Source organism: Phocoena sinus, chromosome 4, assembly GCF_008692025.1.
Source record: "Phocoena sinus isolate mPhoSin1 chromosome 4, mPhoSin1.pri, whole genome shotgun sequence".
NCBI classification, from domain to species: domain Eukaryota; kingdom Metazoa; phylum Chordata; class Mammalia; order Artiodactyla; family Phocoenidae; genus Phocoena; species Phocoena sinus.
The window spans coordinates 95,726,645-95,740,031 of record NC_045766.1 but is presented as its reverse complement, the minus strand read 5'-3'; the positions used below and the strand labels follow the sequence as shown (position 1 = coordinate 95,740,031).

General features: G+C 41.0%; 1 protein-coding gene across 10 annotated transcripts in view; it reads left to right on the top strand.

Moving 5' to 3' along the window:
• The window catches only part of NXPE3 (neurexophilin and PC-esterase domain family member 3), a 52,958-nt gene that overhangs the window by 37,199 nt on the left and 2,372 nt on the right, over nucleotides 1-13,387 (top strand). For 9 of the 10 annotated variants that reach the window (XM_032630940.1, XM_032630938.1, XM_032630937.1 and 6 more), the window contains one exon: nucleotides 10,891-11,097. The exons of the other annotated variant lie outside the window; for it this stretch is intronic. In XM_032630940.1, the coding sequence (XP_032486831.1) occupies nucleotides 10,891-11,097 (207 nt within the window). The remainder of the gene's footprint in view (nucleotides 1-10,890; nucleotides 11,098-13,387) is intronic. 10 annotated transcript variants of the gene reach the window in all.

Below are 13,387 nucleotides of genomic sequence, written 5' to 3'. Positions count from 1 at the left end.
AGGACCTCCTCACGTTCCCAGCACTGGACGGGGTGTGCCCAGAGCTTGGCATGCTATCCTCACTCCTTACCTCCCCGAGGTGGTGCCCGGCACTCCTGTGCTCATGTTCCCTGGTCAGGGAATTGTTTGCCTCCATTTCTTCTCTGACTTGTCTTTCCTTCCCCTCATGAACCACGTGCTCCCTTTGGCCAGCCTTTCACTGTTCTTCTAACTCCATGCCAGAAAATTAAGGGACCTGTGTTCACACCTCCAACCTTTAATTCACACAGTATCCCTCTCATCCAGCTCTTTCTAGATCATTTAGAAAAATTTATCTCTGCCTTTTTCTCTCTCGTTTTGTCACATTTGTGGTCCAAATAGCCCTTATTATGGCTCATGAATGATATGGGATGATGCCCTTTGGAGGAAAGTGTAAGCTGTGGACTTTTAAAGAGAAGCCAGGATATTTTATTTTATTTTATTTTAATTTTTTTAAGCCAGGACATTTTAGAGAAGCAGGGACCTTACTTGCAAATAATCAAAACTGTCCCTCCTGATTTTGCATAAAGATCTTTATATCTGCTCTTACAATCGCCTGCCTGTAAACTTCCTTCACCATCAATGTTCAAGACAACCATAAAATTGAGTAATAACTCATTTTTGTTTTTTAATTATTTTCATTCCACTTGTACAGTACATTAAGAATTATATTATTGATTTAAGGGGCTTTCATATCTCAGATATCTTACGTGAAAATGCATTCTGAGCTCCAAGCAACACTGACTTTTTAAACAACTTCAGACTGCTTGAAATCATGAGTCAGGAAATGTTTTTGTCCCAGTTGACCATAAGAGGGCAATGTAGGTAAACACATTTCACTTTAAAATTATGTTCTGTTATCTAGCGCTGCATGTTTAAAGAATTAATGTAAGGTTCAGTAATTGATTTGCTTTGCTTGACTTAACTCTGATAGTAAATATAATTAACATTTGAATGGAAATGGTAATTGTTTCCTGTATGATATACCCGTTTCTTTATGACCCTTATTTGACAGCAGACTCAGCTACTGAGTCTACAGACTTAACTGTGGTAAATATTGTGACTTCAAAATCACTGTTAATTCCCATTCCAGTAAATGTTTTCTTTATGCCCCAGGTGTCTGCTCAGGAGCTCTCTGGCCTGTGCAGCCTTGATGTGATGATACAGTGAGGAGCTTTGGGCAAGGTGTGGTGACATGGTAAAGCCACACTTGGTGGCATGTTGAGAAATTGCTTTTGAATAAGCCAAGCAAGTGTTTACCCTAACCCTCATTTTTCTTTGATAATCACATTGGCCAAAAGAGCATTTACAATTCTGTTTACTTTTCAATTTAGACCCTGAACCTGCAAAGCATTAGCAGATACCTAAGAAAAAAGATTAAGTATGCACTGTCAAATAGGGCATCTTCTTTGAAGGGAGTAAAACCAAAATAATTTTGTTTCTTTTTTAACACCTTTAGGATTATAATTGCTTTACAACGGTGTGTTAGTTTCTGCTTTATAACAAAGTGAATCAGCTAAACATATACATATATCCGCATATCTCCTCCCTCTTGCGTATCCCTCCCACCCTCCCTATCCACCCCTCTAGGTGGTCACAAAGCATGGAGCTGATCTCCCTATTTCCCAATAGCTCTCTGTTTTACATTTGGTAGTATATATAAGTCCATGCCACTCTCTCACTTTGTCTCAGCTTACTCTTCCCCCTCCCAGTGTCCGCAAGGCCATTCTCTGCGTCTGCATCTTTATTCCTGTCCTGCCCCTAGGTTCTTCAGAACCTTTATTTTTAGAATCCATATATATGTGTTATATATGCGGTATTTGTTTTTCTCTTTCTGACTTAATTCACTGTGTATGACAGACTCTATGCCCATCCACCTCACTACACATAACTCAATTTTGTTTCTTTATATGGCTAATACTCCATTGTATATATGTGCCACATCTTTTTTATCCATTCATCTGTCGATGGACACTTAGGTTGCTTCCATGTCCTGGCTATTGTAAATAGAGCTGCAATGGACATTGTGGTACATGACTCTTTGAATTATGGTTTTCTCAGGGTATATGCCCAGTAGTGGGATTGCTGGGTCATATGGTAGTTCAATTTTTAGTTTTTTAAGGAACCTCCCTACTGTTCTCTATAGTGGCTGTATCAATTTACATTCCCACCAACAGTGCAAGAGGGTCCCCTTTTCTCCACACCCTCTCCAGCATTTATTGTTTGTAGATTTTTTGATGATGGCCAATTTCACTGGTGTGAGGTGATACCTCCTTGCAGTTTTTTTTTGTTGTTGTTGTTTTGTTTTTTTTTTCCTCCTTGCAGTTTTGATTTGCATTTCTCTAATGATTATAGTGATGTTGAGCATTCTTTCATGTGTTTGTTGACAATCTGTATACCTTCTTTGGAAAAATGTCTATTTAGGTCTTCTGACAAATATTTGATTGGGTTTTTTTTTTTTTATATTGAGCTACATGAGCTGTTTATATATTTTGGAGATTAATCCTTTGTCAGTTGTTTCATTTGCAAATATTTTCTCCCATTCAGAGGGTTGTCTTTTCGTCTTGTTTATAGTTTCCTTTGCTGTGCAAAAGCTTTTAAGTTTCATTAGGTCCAACTTGTTTATTTTTGTTTTTATTTCCATTTCTCTAGGAGGTGGGTCAAAACGGATTTTGCTGTGATTTATGTCATAGAGTCTTCTGCCTATGTTTTCCTCTAAGAGTTTTATAGGGTCTGGCCTACATTTAGGTCTTTAATCCATTTTGAGTTTATTTTTGTGTATGGTGTTAGGGAGTGTTCTAGTTTCATTCTTTTACATATAGCTGTCCAGTTTTCCCAGCACCACTTATTGAAGAGGCTGTCTTTTCTCCTTCGTTTATTTTTGCCTCATTTATCAAAAATAAGGTGACTATATGTGCATGGGTTTATCTCTGGGCTTTCTATCCTGTCCCATTGATCTATATTTCTGTTTTTGTGCCAGTGCCATACTGTCTAGAATACTGTAGCTTTGTAGTATAGTCTGAAGTCAGGGAGCCTGATTCCTCCAGCTCCATTTTTCTTTGTCAAGATTGCTTTGGCTATTTGGGGTCTTTTGTGTTTCCATACAAATTGTGAAATTTTTTGTTCTAGTTCTGTGAAAAATGCCAATGGTAGTTTGATAGGGATTGCATTGAATCTGTAGATTGCTTTGGGTAGTAGAGTCATTTTCAAAATGTTGATTCTTCCAATCCAAGAACATGGTATATCTCTCCATCTATGTGTATCATCTTTAATTTCTTTCCTTAGTGTCTTTTAGTTTTCTGCATACAGGTCTTGTCTCCTTAGGTAGGTTTATTCCTAAGTATTTTATTCTTTTTGTTGCAGTGGTAAATGGGAATGTTTCCTTAGTTTCTCTGTCAGATTTTTCATCCTTAGTATATAGGAATGCAAGAGATTTCTGTGCATTAATTTTGTATCCTGCTGCTTTACCAAATTCATTGATTAGCTCTAGTCATTTTCTGGTAGCATCTTTAGGATTCTCTATGAATAGTATCATGTCATCTGCAAATAGGAACAGCTTTACTTCTTCTTTTCCGATTTGGATTCCTTTTATTTCTTTTTCTTCTCTGATTGCTGTGGCTAAAACTTCCAAAACTATGTTGAATAACAGTGGTGAGAGTGGACAACCTTGTCTTGTTCCTGATCTTAGAGGAAATGGTTTCAGCTTTTCACCATTGAGAACAATGTTAGCTGTGGGTTCGTCATATATAGCGTTTATTATGTTGAGGTAAGTTCTCTCTATGCCTACTTTCTGGAGCGTTTTTATCGTAAATGGGTGTTGAATTTTTTTTTTTTTTTAAAGATGTTGGGGGAAGGAGTTTAGTAATTTATTTATTTTTTTGCTGTGTTGGGTCTTCGTTTCTGTGCGAGGGCTTTCTCTAATTGTGGCAAGTGGGGGCCACTCTTCATCGCAGTGCGCAGGCCTCTCACTGTCACGGCCTCTCTTGTTGCGGAGCACAGGCTCCAGACGCACAGGCTCAGTAGTTGTGGCACACAGGCCTAGTTGCTCCGCGGCATGTGGGATCCTCGCAGAACAGGGCTTGAACCGCTGTCCCCTGCATTATCAGGCAGATTCTCAACCACTGCGCTACCAGGGAAGCCCATGGGTGTTGAATTTTGTCCAAAGCTTTTTCTGCATCTGTTGAGATGATCATGTGGTTTTTCTCCTTCAATTTGTTAATATGGTTTATCTCATTGATTGATTGATTGATTGATTTTGGCTGCGTTGGATTTTCATTGCTGGGCATGGGTTTCTCTAGTTGTGGTGAGCGGTGGCTACTCTTCGTTGTGGTGCACGGGCTTCTCATTGCAGCATTGGCTTCTCTTGTTGCAGAGCATGGGCTCTAGGTGTGTGGGCTTCAGTAGTTGTGGCACGCAGGCTCAGTAGTTGTGGCTCACGGGCTCTAGAGTGCTGGCTCAGTAGTTGTGATGCACGGGCTTAGTTGCACTGCGGCATGTGGGATCTTCCTGGACCAGGGCTCGAACCTGTGTCCCCTGTATTGGCAGGCAGATTCTTAACCACTGCACCACCAGGAAAGTCCCTATCACATTGACTGATTTGCATATATTGAAGAATCCTTGCATTCCTGGGATAAACCCCACTTAGTCATGGTGTGTGATCCTTTTAATGTGCTGTTGGGTTCTGTTTGCTAGTATTTTGTTGAGGATTTTTGCATCTATGTTCATCAGTGATATTGGCCTGTAGTTTTCTTACTTTGTGACATCTTTGTTTGGTTTTGGTATCAGGGTGATGGTGGCCTCATAGAATGAGTTTGGGAGTGTTCCTCCCTCTGCTATATTTTGGAAGAGTTTGAGAAGGATAGGTGTTAGCTCTTCTCTAAATATTTGATAGAATTCGCCTGTGTAGCCATCTCATCATGGGCTTTTGTTTGTTGGAAGATTTTAATGACAGTCGCAATTTCAGTGCTTGTGATTGGTCTGTTTATATTTTCTATTTCTTCCTGGTTCAGTCTCAGAAGGTTGTGCTTTTTTAAGAATTTGTCCATTTCTTCCAGGTTATCCATTTTATTGGCATAGAGTTGCTTGTAGTTATCTCTCATGATCCTTTGTATTTCTGCAGTGTCAGTTGTTACTTCTCCTTTTTTCAATCCTAATTCTGTTGCTTTGAGTCTTCTCCCTTTTTTCTTGGTGAGTCTGGCTAATGGTTTATCAATTTGTTTATCTTCTCAAAGAACCAGCTTTTACTTTTACTGATCTTTGCTATTGTTTCCTTCATTTCTTTTTCATTTTTTTCTGATCTGATCTTTATGATTTCTTTCCTTCTGCTAACTTGGGTTTTTTTTTTGTTGTTGTTGTTGTTCTGCTTTCTCTAATTGCTTTACCTGTAAAGTTAGGTTGTTTACTCAAGATGTTTCCTGTTTCTTGAGGTAGGCTTGTATAGCTATAAACTTCCCTCTTAGAACTGGTTTTGCTGCATCCCATAGGTTTTGGGTCATCATGTTTTCATTGTCATTTGTTTCTAGGTATTTTTTGATTTCCTCTTTGATTTCTTCAGTGATCTCTTGGTTATTAAGTTGTGTACTGTTTAGGCTCCATGTGTTTGTACTTTTTACAGATTTTTTTCCTGTAATTGATATGTAGTGTGATAGTGTTGTGGTCAGAAAAGAAACTTGGTACAATTTCAATTTTCTTAAATTTACCAAGGCTTGATTTGTGAGCCAGGATAGGATATGTCCTGGAGAATGTTCCATTAGCACTTGAAAAGAAAGTGTATTCTGTTGTTTTTGGATGGAATGTCCTCAAAATATCAATTAAGTCCATCTTGTTTAATGTATCATTTAAAGCTTGTGTTTCCTTATTTATTTTCATTTTGGATAATCTGTCCATTGGTGAAAGTGGAGTGTTAAACTCCCCTACTATGATTGTGTTACTGTCGCTTTCCCGTTTTATGGCTGTTAGCATTTGCCTTATGTATTGAGGTGCTCCTGTGTTGGGTGCATGCATATTTACAATTGTTATATCTTCTTCTTGGTTTGACCCCTTGATTATTATGTAGTGTCCTTCTTTGTCTCTTGTAATAGTCTTTATTTTAAAGTCTCTTTTGTCTGATATGAGAATTGCTACTCCAACTTTCTTTTTATTTCCATTTACATGGAATATCTTTTTCCATCCCCTCACTTACATTCTGTATGTGTCCCTAGGTCTGAAGTGAGTCTCTTGTAGATAGCATATATATGGGTCTTGTTTCTGTATCCATTCAGCCACTTCTATGTGTTTTGCTTGGAATATTTAATCCATTTACATTTAAGGTAATTATCGATATATATATTCCTATTACCATTGTCTTAATTGTTTTGGGTTTGTTATTGTAGGTCTTTTCCTTCTCTTGTGTTTCCTGCCTAGAGAAGTTCCTTTAGCATTTGTTGTAAAGCTGTTTTGGTGGTGCTGAATTTTCTTGGCTTTTGCTTGTTTATAAAGGTTTTAATTTCTGTTGAATCTGAATGAGATCCTTGCTGGGTAGAGTAATCTTGGTTGTAGGTTTTTCCCTTACATCACTTTAAGTATGTCCTGCCACTCCCTTCTGCCTTGTAGAGTTTCAGCTGAAAGATCAGCTGTTAACCTTATGGGGATTCCCTTGTATGTTATTTGTTGTTTTTCCCTTGCTGCTTTTAATATTTTTTCTTTGTATTTAATTTTTGATAGTTTGATTAATATGTGTCTTGGCATGTTTCTCCTTGGATTTATCCTGTATGGAACTCTCTATGCTTCCTGGAGTTGATCATCTATTTCCTTTCCCATATTAGAGAAGTTTTTAACTATAATCTCTTCAAATATTTTCTCAGTCCCTTTCTTTTTCTCTTCTTCTTCTGGGACCCCTATATTTCGAATGTTGGTGTGTTTACTGTTGTCCCAGAGGTCTCTAAGACTGTCCTCAATTCTTTTCATTGTTTTTTCTTTATTCTGCTCTGCAGTAGTTATTTCCACTATTTTATCTTCCAGGTCACTTATCTGTTCTCCTGTGTCAGTTATTCTGCTGTTGATTCCTTCTAGAGAATTTTTAATTTCATTTATTGTGTTGTTCATCGTTGTTTTTTTGCTCTTTAGTTCTTCTAGGTCCTTGTTAAACCTTTCTTGAATTTTCTCCATTTTACTTCCAAGACTTTGGATCATCTTTACTATCATTACTCTCAATTCTTTTTCAGGTAGACTGACTATTTCCTCTTCGTTTGTTTGGTCTGATGTGTTTTTAGCTTGCTCCTTTATCTGCTGTGTGTTTGTCTGTCTTCTCATTTTGCCTAACTTACTCTGTTTGGGGTCTCTTATTCACAGGCTGCAAGTTCGTAGTTCCCGTTGTTTTTGGTGTTGGCCCGCCGTGGGTAAGATTGGTTCAGTACATTGTGTAGGCTTCCTGGTGGAGGGGACTAGTGCCTGTGTTCTGGTGGTTGAAGCTGGATCTTGTCTTTCTAATGGGCAGGACCGTGTCCGGTGGTGTGTTTTGGGGTGTCTGTGACCTTATTATGATTTTAGGCAGCCTCTCTGCTAATGGGTGGGGTTGTGTTCCTGTCTTGCTAGTTGTTTGGCATAGGGTGTCCAGCACTGTAGCTTGCTGGTCGTTGAGTGGAGCTGGGTCTTAGCGTTGAGATGGAGATCTCTGGGAGAGCTCTCAGTGACTGATGATATTACGTGGGGCTGGGTGGTCTCTTGTGGACCAATGTCGTGAACTCGGCTCTCCCACCTCAGAGGCTCAGGCCTGACACCCAGCTGGAGCACTGAGAACCTGTGAGCCACACGGCTCAGAAGAAAAGGGAGAAAGAAAGAAAGAAAGAGAAAGAGAGAGAGAGAGAGAGAGAGAAAGGAAGGATGGACGGAAGAAGAAAGGAAGGAAGGAAGGAAGGGAGGAAGAAAGGAAGGAAGAATTAAAATAAAAAATTAAAAAGTAATTATTAAAAATAAAAAAATTAAAAAGTAATAAAAAGAAAGAAAGAAGGGAGCAACCAAACCAAAAAACAAATCCACCAATGATGATAAGTGCTAAAAATTATACTAAAAAAGAAAAACAACAGAAAAATGGACAGAACTCTAGGACAAATGGTAAAAGCAAAGCTATACAGGCAGAATCACACAAAGAAGCATACACATACACACTCACAAAAAGAGAAAAAGGAAAAAATATATATATATTAAAAAAAAAGAGGAAGAGAGCAATCAAATCAATCAATAAATCTACCAATAATAGTAATCTCTAAATGCTAAACTAAGATAAACATAAAGCCAGAAACAAATTAGATGCAGAAAGCAAACCCCTAGTCTACAGTTGCTCCCGGAGTCCACCACCTCAATTTTGGGATGATTTGTTGTCTGTTCAGGTATTCCAGAGATGCAGGGTACATCACGTTGATTGTGGAGATTTAATCCGCTGCTCCTGAGGCTGCTGGGAGAGATTTCCGTTTCTCTTCTTTGTACACACAGCTCCTGGGGTCCAGCTTTGGATTTGGCTCCACCTGTGCGTGTACGTCACCTGAGGGCGTCTGTTCTTCGTTCAGACAGGACAGAGTTAAAAGAGCAGCTGATTAGGGGGCTCTGGCTCACTCAGGCCTGGGGGAAGGAGGGGTACAGAATGCGGGGTGAACCTGCGGCGGCAGAGGCTGGCATGACATTGCACCAGCCTGAGGTGTGCCGTGCATTCTCCCGGGGGAGTTGTCCCTGGATCACGGGACCCTGGCAGTGATGGGCTGCACAGGCTCCCGAGAGGGGAGGTGTGGATAGTGACCTGTGCTCGCACACAGGCTTCTTGGTGGCGGCAGCAGCAGCCTTAGCGTCTCCTGCCCGTCTCTGGGGTCCGCGCTGAGAGCCGTGGCTCACGGTCATCTCTGGAGCTCGTTTAGGTGGTGCTCTGAATCCCCTCTCCTCGTGCACCCCAAACAATGGTCTCTTGCCCCTTAGGCAGTTCTAGACTTTTTCCTGGACTCCCTCCCAGCTAGCTGTGGTGCAGTAGCCCCCTTCAGGCTGTCTTCACGCAGCCAACCCCAGTCCTCCCCCTGGGAACCTACCTCCGAAGCCCGAGCCTCAGCTCCAGACCCCGCCTGCCGCGGCGGGGGAGCAGACAAGCCTCTTGGGCTGGTGAGTGCCGGTCAGCACCGATCCTATGTGCGGGAAACTCTCTGCTTTGCCTTCCGCACCCCTGTTGCTGCGCTCTCCTCCGCGGTTCCGTAGCTCCCCACTCCGCCTCCCGCAGTCTCTGCCCGCGAAGGGCCTTCCTAGTGTGTGGAAACCTTGCCTCCTTCACAGCTCCCTCCCACTGGTGCCGGTCACGTCCCTGTTCTTTTGCCTCTGTTTTTTATTTTTTCTTTTGCCCTACCCAGGTACGTGGGGAGTTTCTTGCCTTTTGGGAGGTCTGAGGTCTTCTGCCAGCGTTCAGTAGGTATTCTGTAGGAGTGGTTCCACGTGTAGATGTATTTCTGATGTATTTGTGGGGAGGAAGGTGACCTCCATGTCTTACTCCTCCGCCATCTTGAAGGTCTCCTTCCAAAATAATTTTTAGTATAGAGATAATATCAAGAAGTCAAAGAAGCTGAAAATAGTCACAAATAGGAGACTCACTTAAATTTAAATTTCTGAGTCATATTTAAATTTAAATTTCTTAGCATTTGGATTTTAAATTGTGGTTTAACAGGTGAGACTCTAAAATTACTGGAATATGATCAAGATTTCAACTTTGGGCTGTGTAAGGGAGTGATATAAAATGATTGGTGGTTTTTTGAAGATTGCAGGTTTGAATAATAAATGTTAGAAATGAATAAATGTACTCTTTCAGGAAAAAAGCCAAAAAGAAAGATATCTATTAACATCTCTATTTGAGAGGCGATGTAACACAGTGGTTAAGAGCATGGGCTTGGGGGCTCACCGGCTTGGATTAGATCCTGGCTTTGCTACATACGATCTCTGGATCAAGTTGCTTAAATGTTTTGAAAGGTAGGGATAATAGGACCTACCTTAAAGAGTTATTGTGAGCATCCCATGAGATAATAAATTTAATTGCTCAGAACAGTGTCTGGTGCAGAGTAAACCTGCAAGAAATATTAGGCATCCCTGTTGAAGCATGTAAAGCGTGCCATTTTTGCAGTGGCATTTTCTGAGGGAGGTGTTAGGGCAGAAAGGTGTTGACTTTCTCTGTGAAAGGTATCCTGGCACTTGTGTTATCATGTGTAGCTAGGCTACAACCATGAGTACACACTGCTGATACAATTTTAATATTGTTCATTGTGCATAAAGACTTCTGAACCTTTTGTGTTGTGGGCAGTAAATCTTTAGAATGTGTGTCATTGGTTTGTTTTCTGTATTCAGTGGTGGTTTTCCGAGTTAATATTTGATTGTAGGACCCATGGATTGAAACTTTTCTTTTTAATGGGCTGAGTAACAGTGTGGACTAATATTATTATGCATATGTAAAATATGAATTTAAATTTTTACTTGCCTCACAGGCATTTGGATGAGAAGTTCTTCTCCTGTTCTGGGATAATGCTGGACAATGCTTACATCTACACATTTCCTTGGTTTTGGCCTGCCTTTATTTTTGGTTTTGAGAAAAACATGTGTAATCAGAGGGAATGATCAACGTCCCCTTTCCCCTTTGAGCGTGTCCACAAACACCCTCACACCCACTTCAGATCTTCCTATTTTTGTGCAAAGGAGAACTTTTTGTAGGAGGGGGGAAGTCTGGGATTTCTTTGAGATGTGATGGCAGGAAATGTTATCCGTAGCCAGCAAGCTAACAAACATAGGGGCATAATTGTGTTTCTTGGAACATTTTTTAGGTATGGTTTGTTGGAGGAGAATTTCAGAATATCTTTTTTTTTTTTTTTTTTTTTCCAGAAACCAACAACCTAGAACTATCTCAAGGCTTAGGAACTTTTCCTTCTGGCTATTATTACAAAAATCAGTGGAGGCCCAGAAAGTTTAAGATGCGCCAGTTTAATGACCCTGACAACATTACAGAATGCTTACAGAGAAAAGTGGTGTATTTATTTGGTGACTCGACAATCAGGCAATGGTTTGAATACCTCACTACATTTGTTCCAGGTTGGTACTTTGCTTTTTGTTTCTTAACTCTTTCCCACACATACAAAATTCAGCTTTGAAATAAGCAGACCCAGTCTGGTGCCTGAAGAAAGGCATCAGGTGAGGAAGCAGTTATTTCTCTGTAGGACTGAAGAGGTGTCCTAACCTTGGAGAGATGAGTGATAGTTTCTGATCAATAGTGGGGCTGTGACGCATCGATGAAAGCACTGGCTGCTTGTTGAAGTTCATACCACTCATGAGCTGTGTGACCCTGGACGAGTCATCTACTTCACAGGGCTTCACTTCTCCAAGTGTGAGCTGAGGCAGCGGGACACTATCACCTCACAGGTGTCTTTCACTTCTAGCATTCTGGGCTGTGAGATAGAAGTGAACATTTCCAGTTGTTTCTCTTCTAGTTCTGTTCAGTCCAACTCCAAGTCTATCACAGATTTAAGTGGAAGGAGGCAGCGAAACTGTCGCGCATTTTAATGCATCCATGCAGCAGAGCCATCCCTGCTCACCCCTTGGGCCGTCCATTGGTGTGACTCTGAGGTGGAGCTGCCTCCCAGCAAGGGAGATTCTGGTCAGTCCCAGTCTTCTTAGCTTCTTGGTCTCCCTGCTGGGCTCTGGGGAAGCTCTCCAGACTTGGAATAAAACCCCACTCATGGGAGGGCCATTCCTTATTCACAGTGGGCCTTTTCCTCTTCCTGGAAGTAGTGTGGATGGAGTGAGGAGGGATGGATTTGGGGCAGCAGGACTAAAGGCCCCACTTAGAGTTTAGAGAGCTGATGAATAGTTCTGTGGGAACTGGGTTTTTTTGTTTGTTTGTGTGTTTACAATTTTTTTTTAAACTTTTTATTTTTGGAGTATAGCCGATTAACAATGTTGTGATAGTTTCAGGTGTACCGCAAAGCGACTCTGACATACATATACATGTATCCATTCTCCCCCAAACTCCCTTCCCATCCAGGCTGCCACATAACATTGAGCAGAGGGAACTGTTTCTGATGGCTGTTTATGGACAGGGCTTTTCATAAAGCAACTTCCCACAGTTGGGAGTGGTTGTGTTTTTCTTTTTTCTCTTTTATTTATTACATGAACTTAGTTTCAAATTTAATTTTTAGAAGGAAGGAAAGGAGGAAGTAGATATGACTCCCCAAAATAGAAAGTTAATTCCGGTTTTGATTTGCTTGCTTTTTTAAATTGAAACAGACATAGCAGAGTTCTAATTGATGAAGCGTAAGTTCAAAAGCAGGAGAAGGGAAATCATTTGTATGACATGATGCTAGGCACAGTTCGGTGTTGACCAGGCAGGGCCCTCCAGGAGCCTGCAGTTGCTTGATTCTTTTCTTTTTTTTAAATAAATTTATTTTATTTATTTTTTTTGGGTGCGTTGGGTCTTCCGTTGCTGTGTGTGGGCTTCCTCTAGTTGCGGTGAGTGGGGACTACTCTTTGTTGCCGTGCGAGGGCTTCTCATTGCGGTGGCTTCTCTTGTTGCAGAGCACAGGCTCTAGGCACATGGGCTTCAGTAGTTGTGGCACACGGGCTTCGGTAGTTGTGCTCATGGGCTCTAGAGCGCAGGCTCAGTAGTTGTGGCGCACAGGCTTAGTTGCTCTGCGGCATATGGGATCTTCCCGGACCAGGGCTCGAACCCGTGTCCCCTGCATTGGCAGGCGGATTCTTAACCACTCTGCCACCAGGGAAGCCCCAGTTGCTTGATTCTTAAGTTCTAATGACGTAGCTTGGTATTTCCTTTCATAGCAATGATCACATTGCATGTCTTGAGCATTTTCCACCCTATTCTTTGCAGACAGATCTTTACCCGATAAAGCCTTGTGTTGGGCTTGATCTTAATCAAAAGAAAGAATGGTTAATTGAGCTTCTATTCAATTTAAGTGGGGCCACATGCTAAGTAGTAATGAATTAGGTATGAGAATTTAGAAGAGGAGCCTGGGAACTCATGGAGAAAAAAGTGAAACCTTGACTTTAACCCTTAAGAGTAAATAATATGGGACAATTATAGTTTGATGGTACTCCTTCAGAATTGACTATAAACTCCTTGAGGGCAAGGACTGTGACTTACCCATCTGAGCATTGCTGGCTTTTTTTTTAAAGCTGGGAAACTATTCTAATTTACTTTATTATTTTTTTATTCTATTTTTTTTTCTTTTTGGCCGTGCCATGAGGGATCTTAATTCCCTGACCAGGGATTGAACCCATGCCCCCTGCAGTGGAAGTGTGGAGTCTTAACCACTGGACCGCCAGCAAAGTCCTGCATTGCTGGCTTATAGCACAATAGTGCTGGCACGGA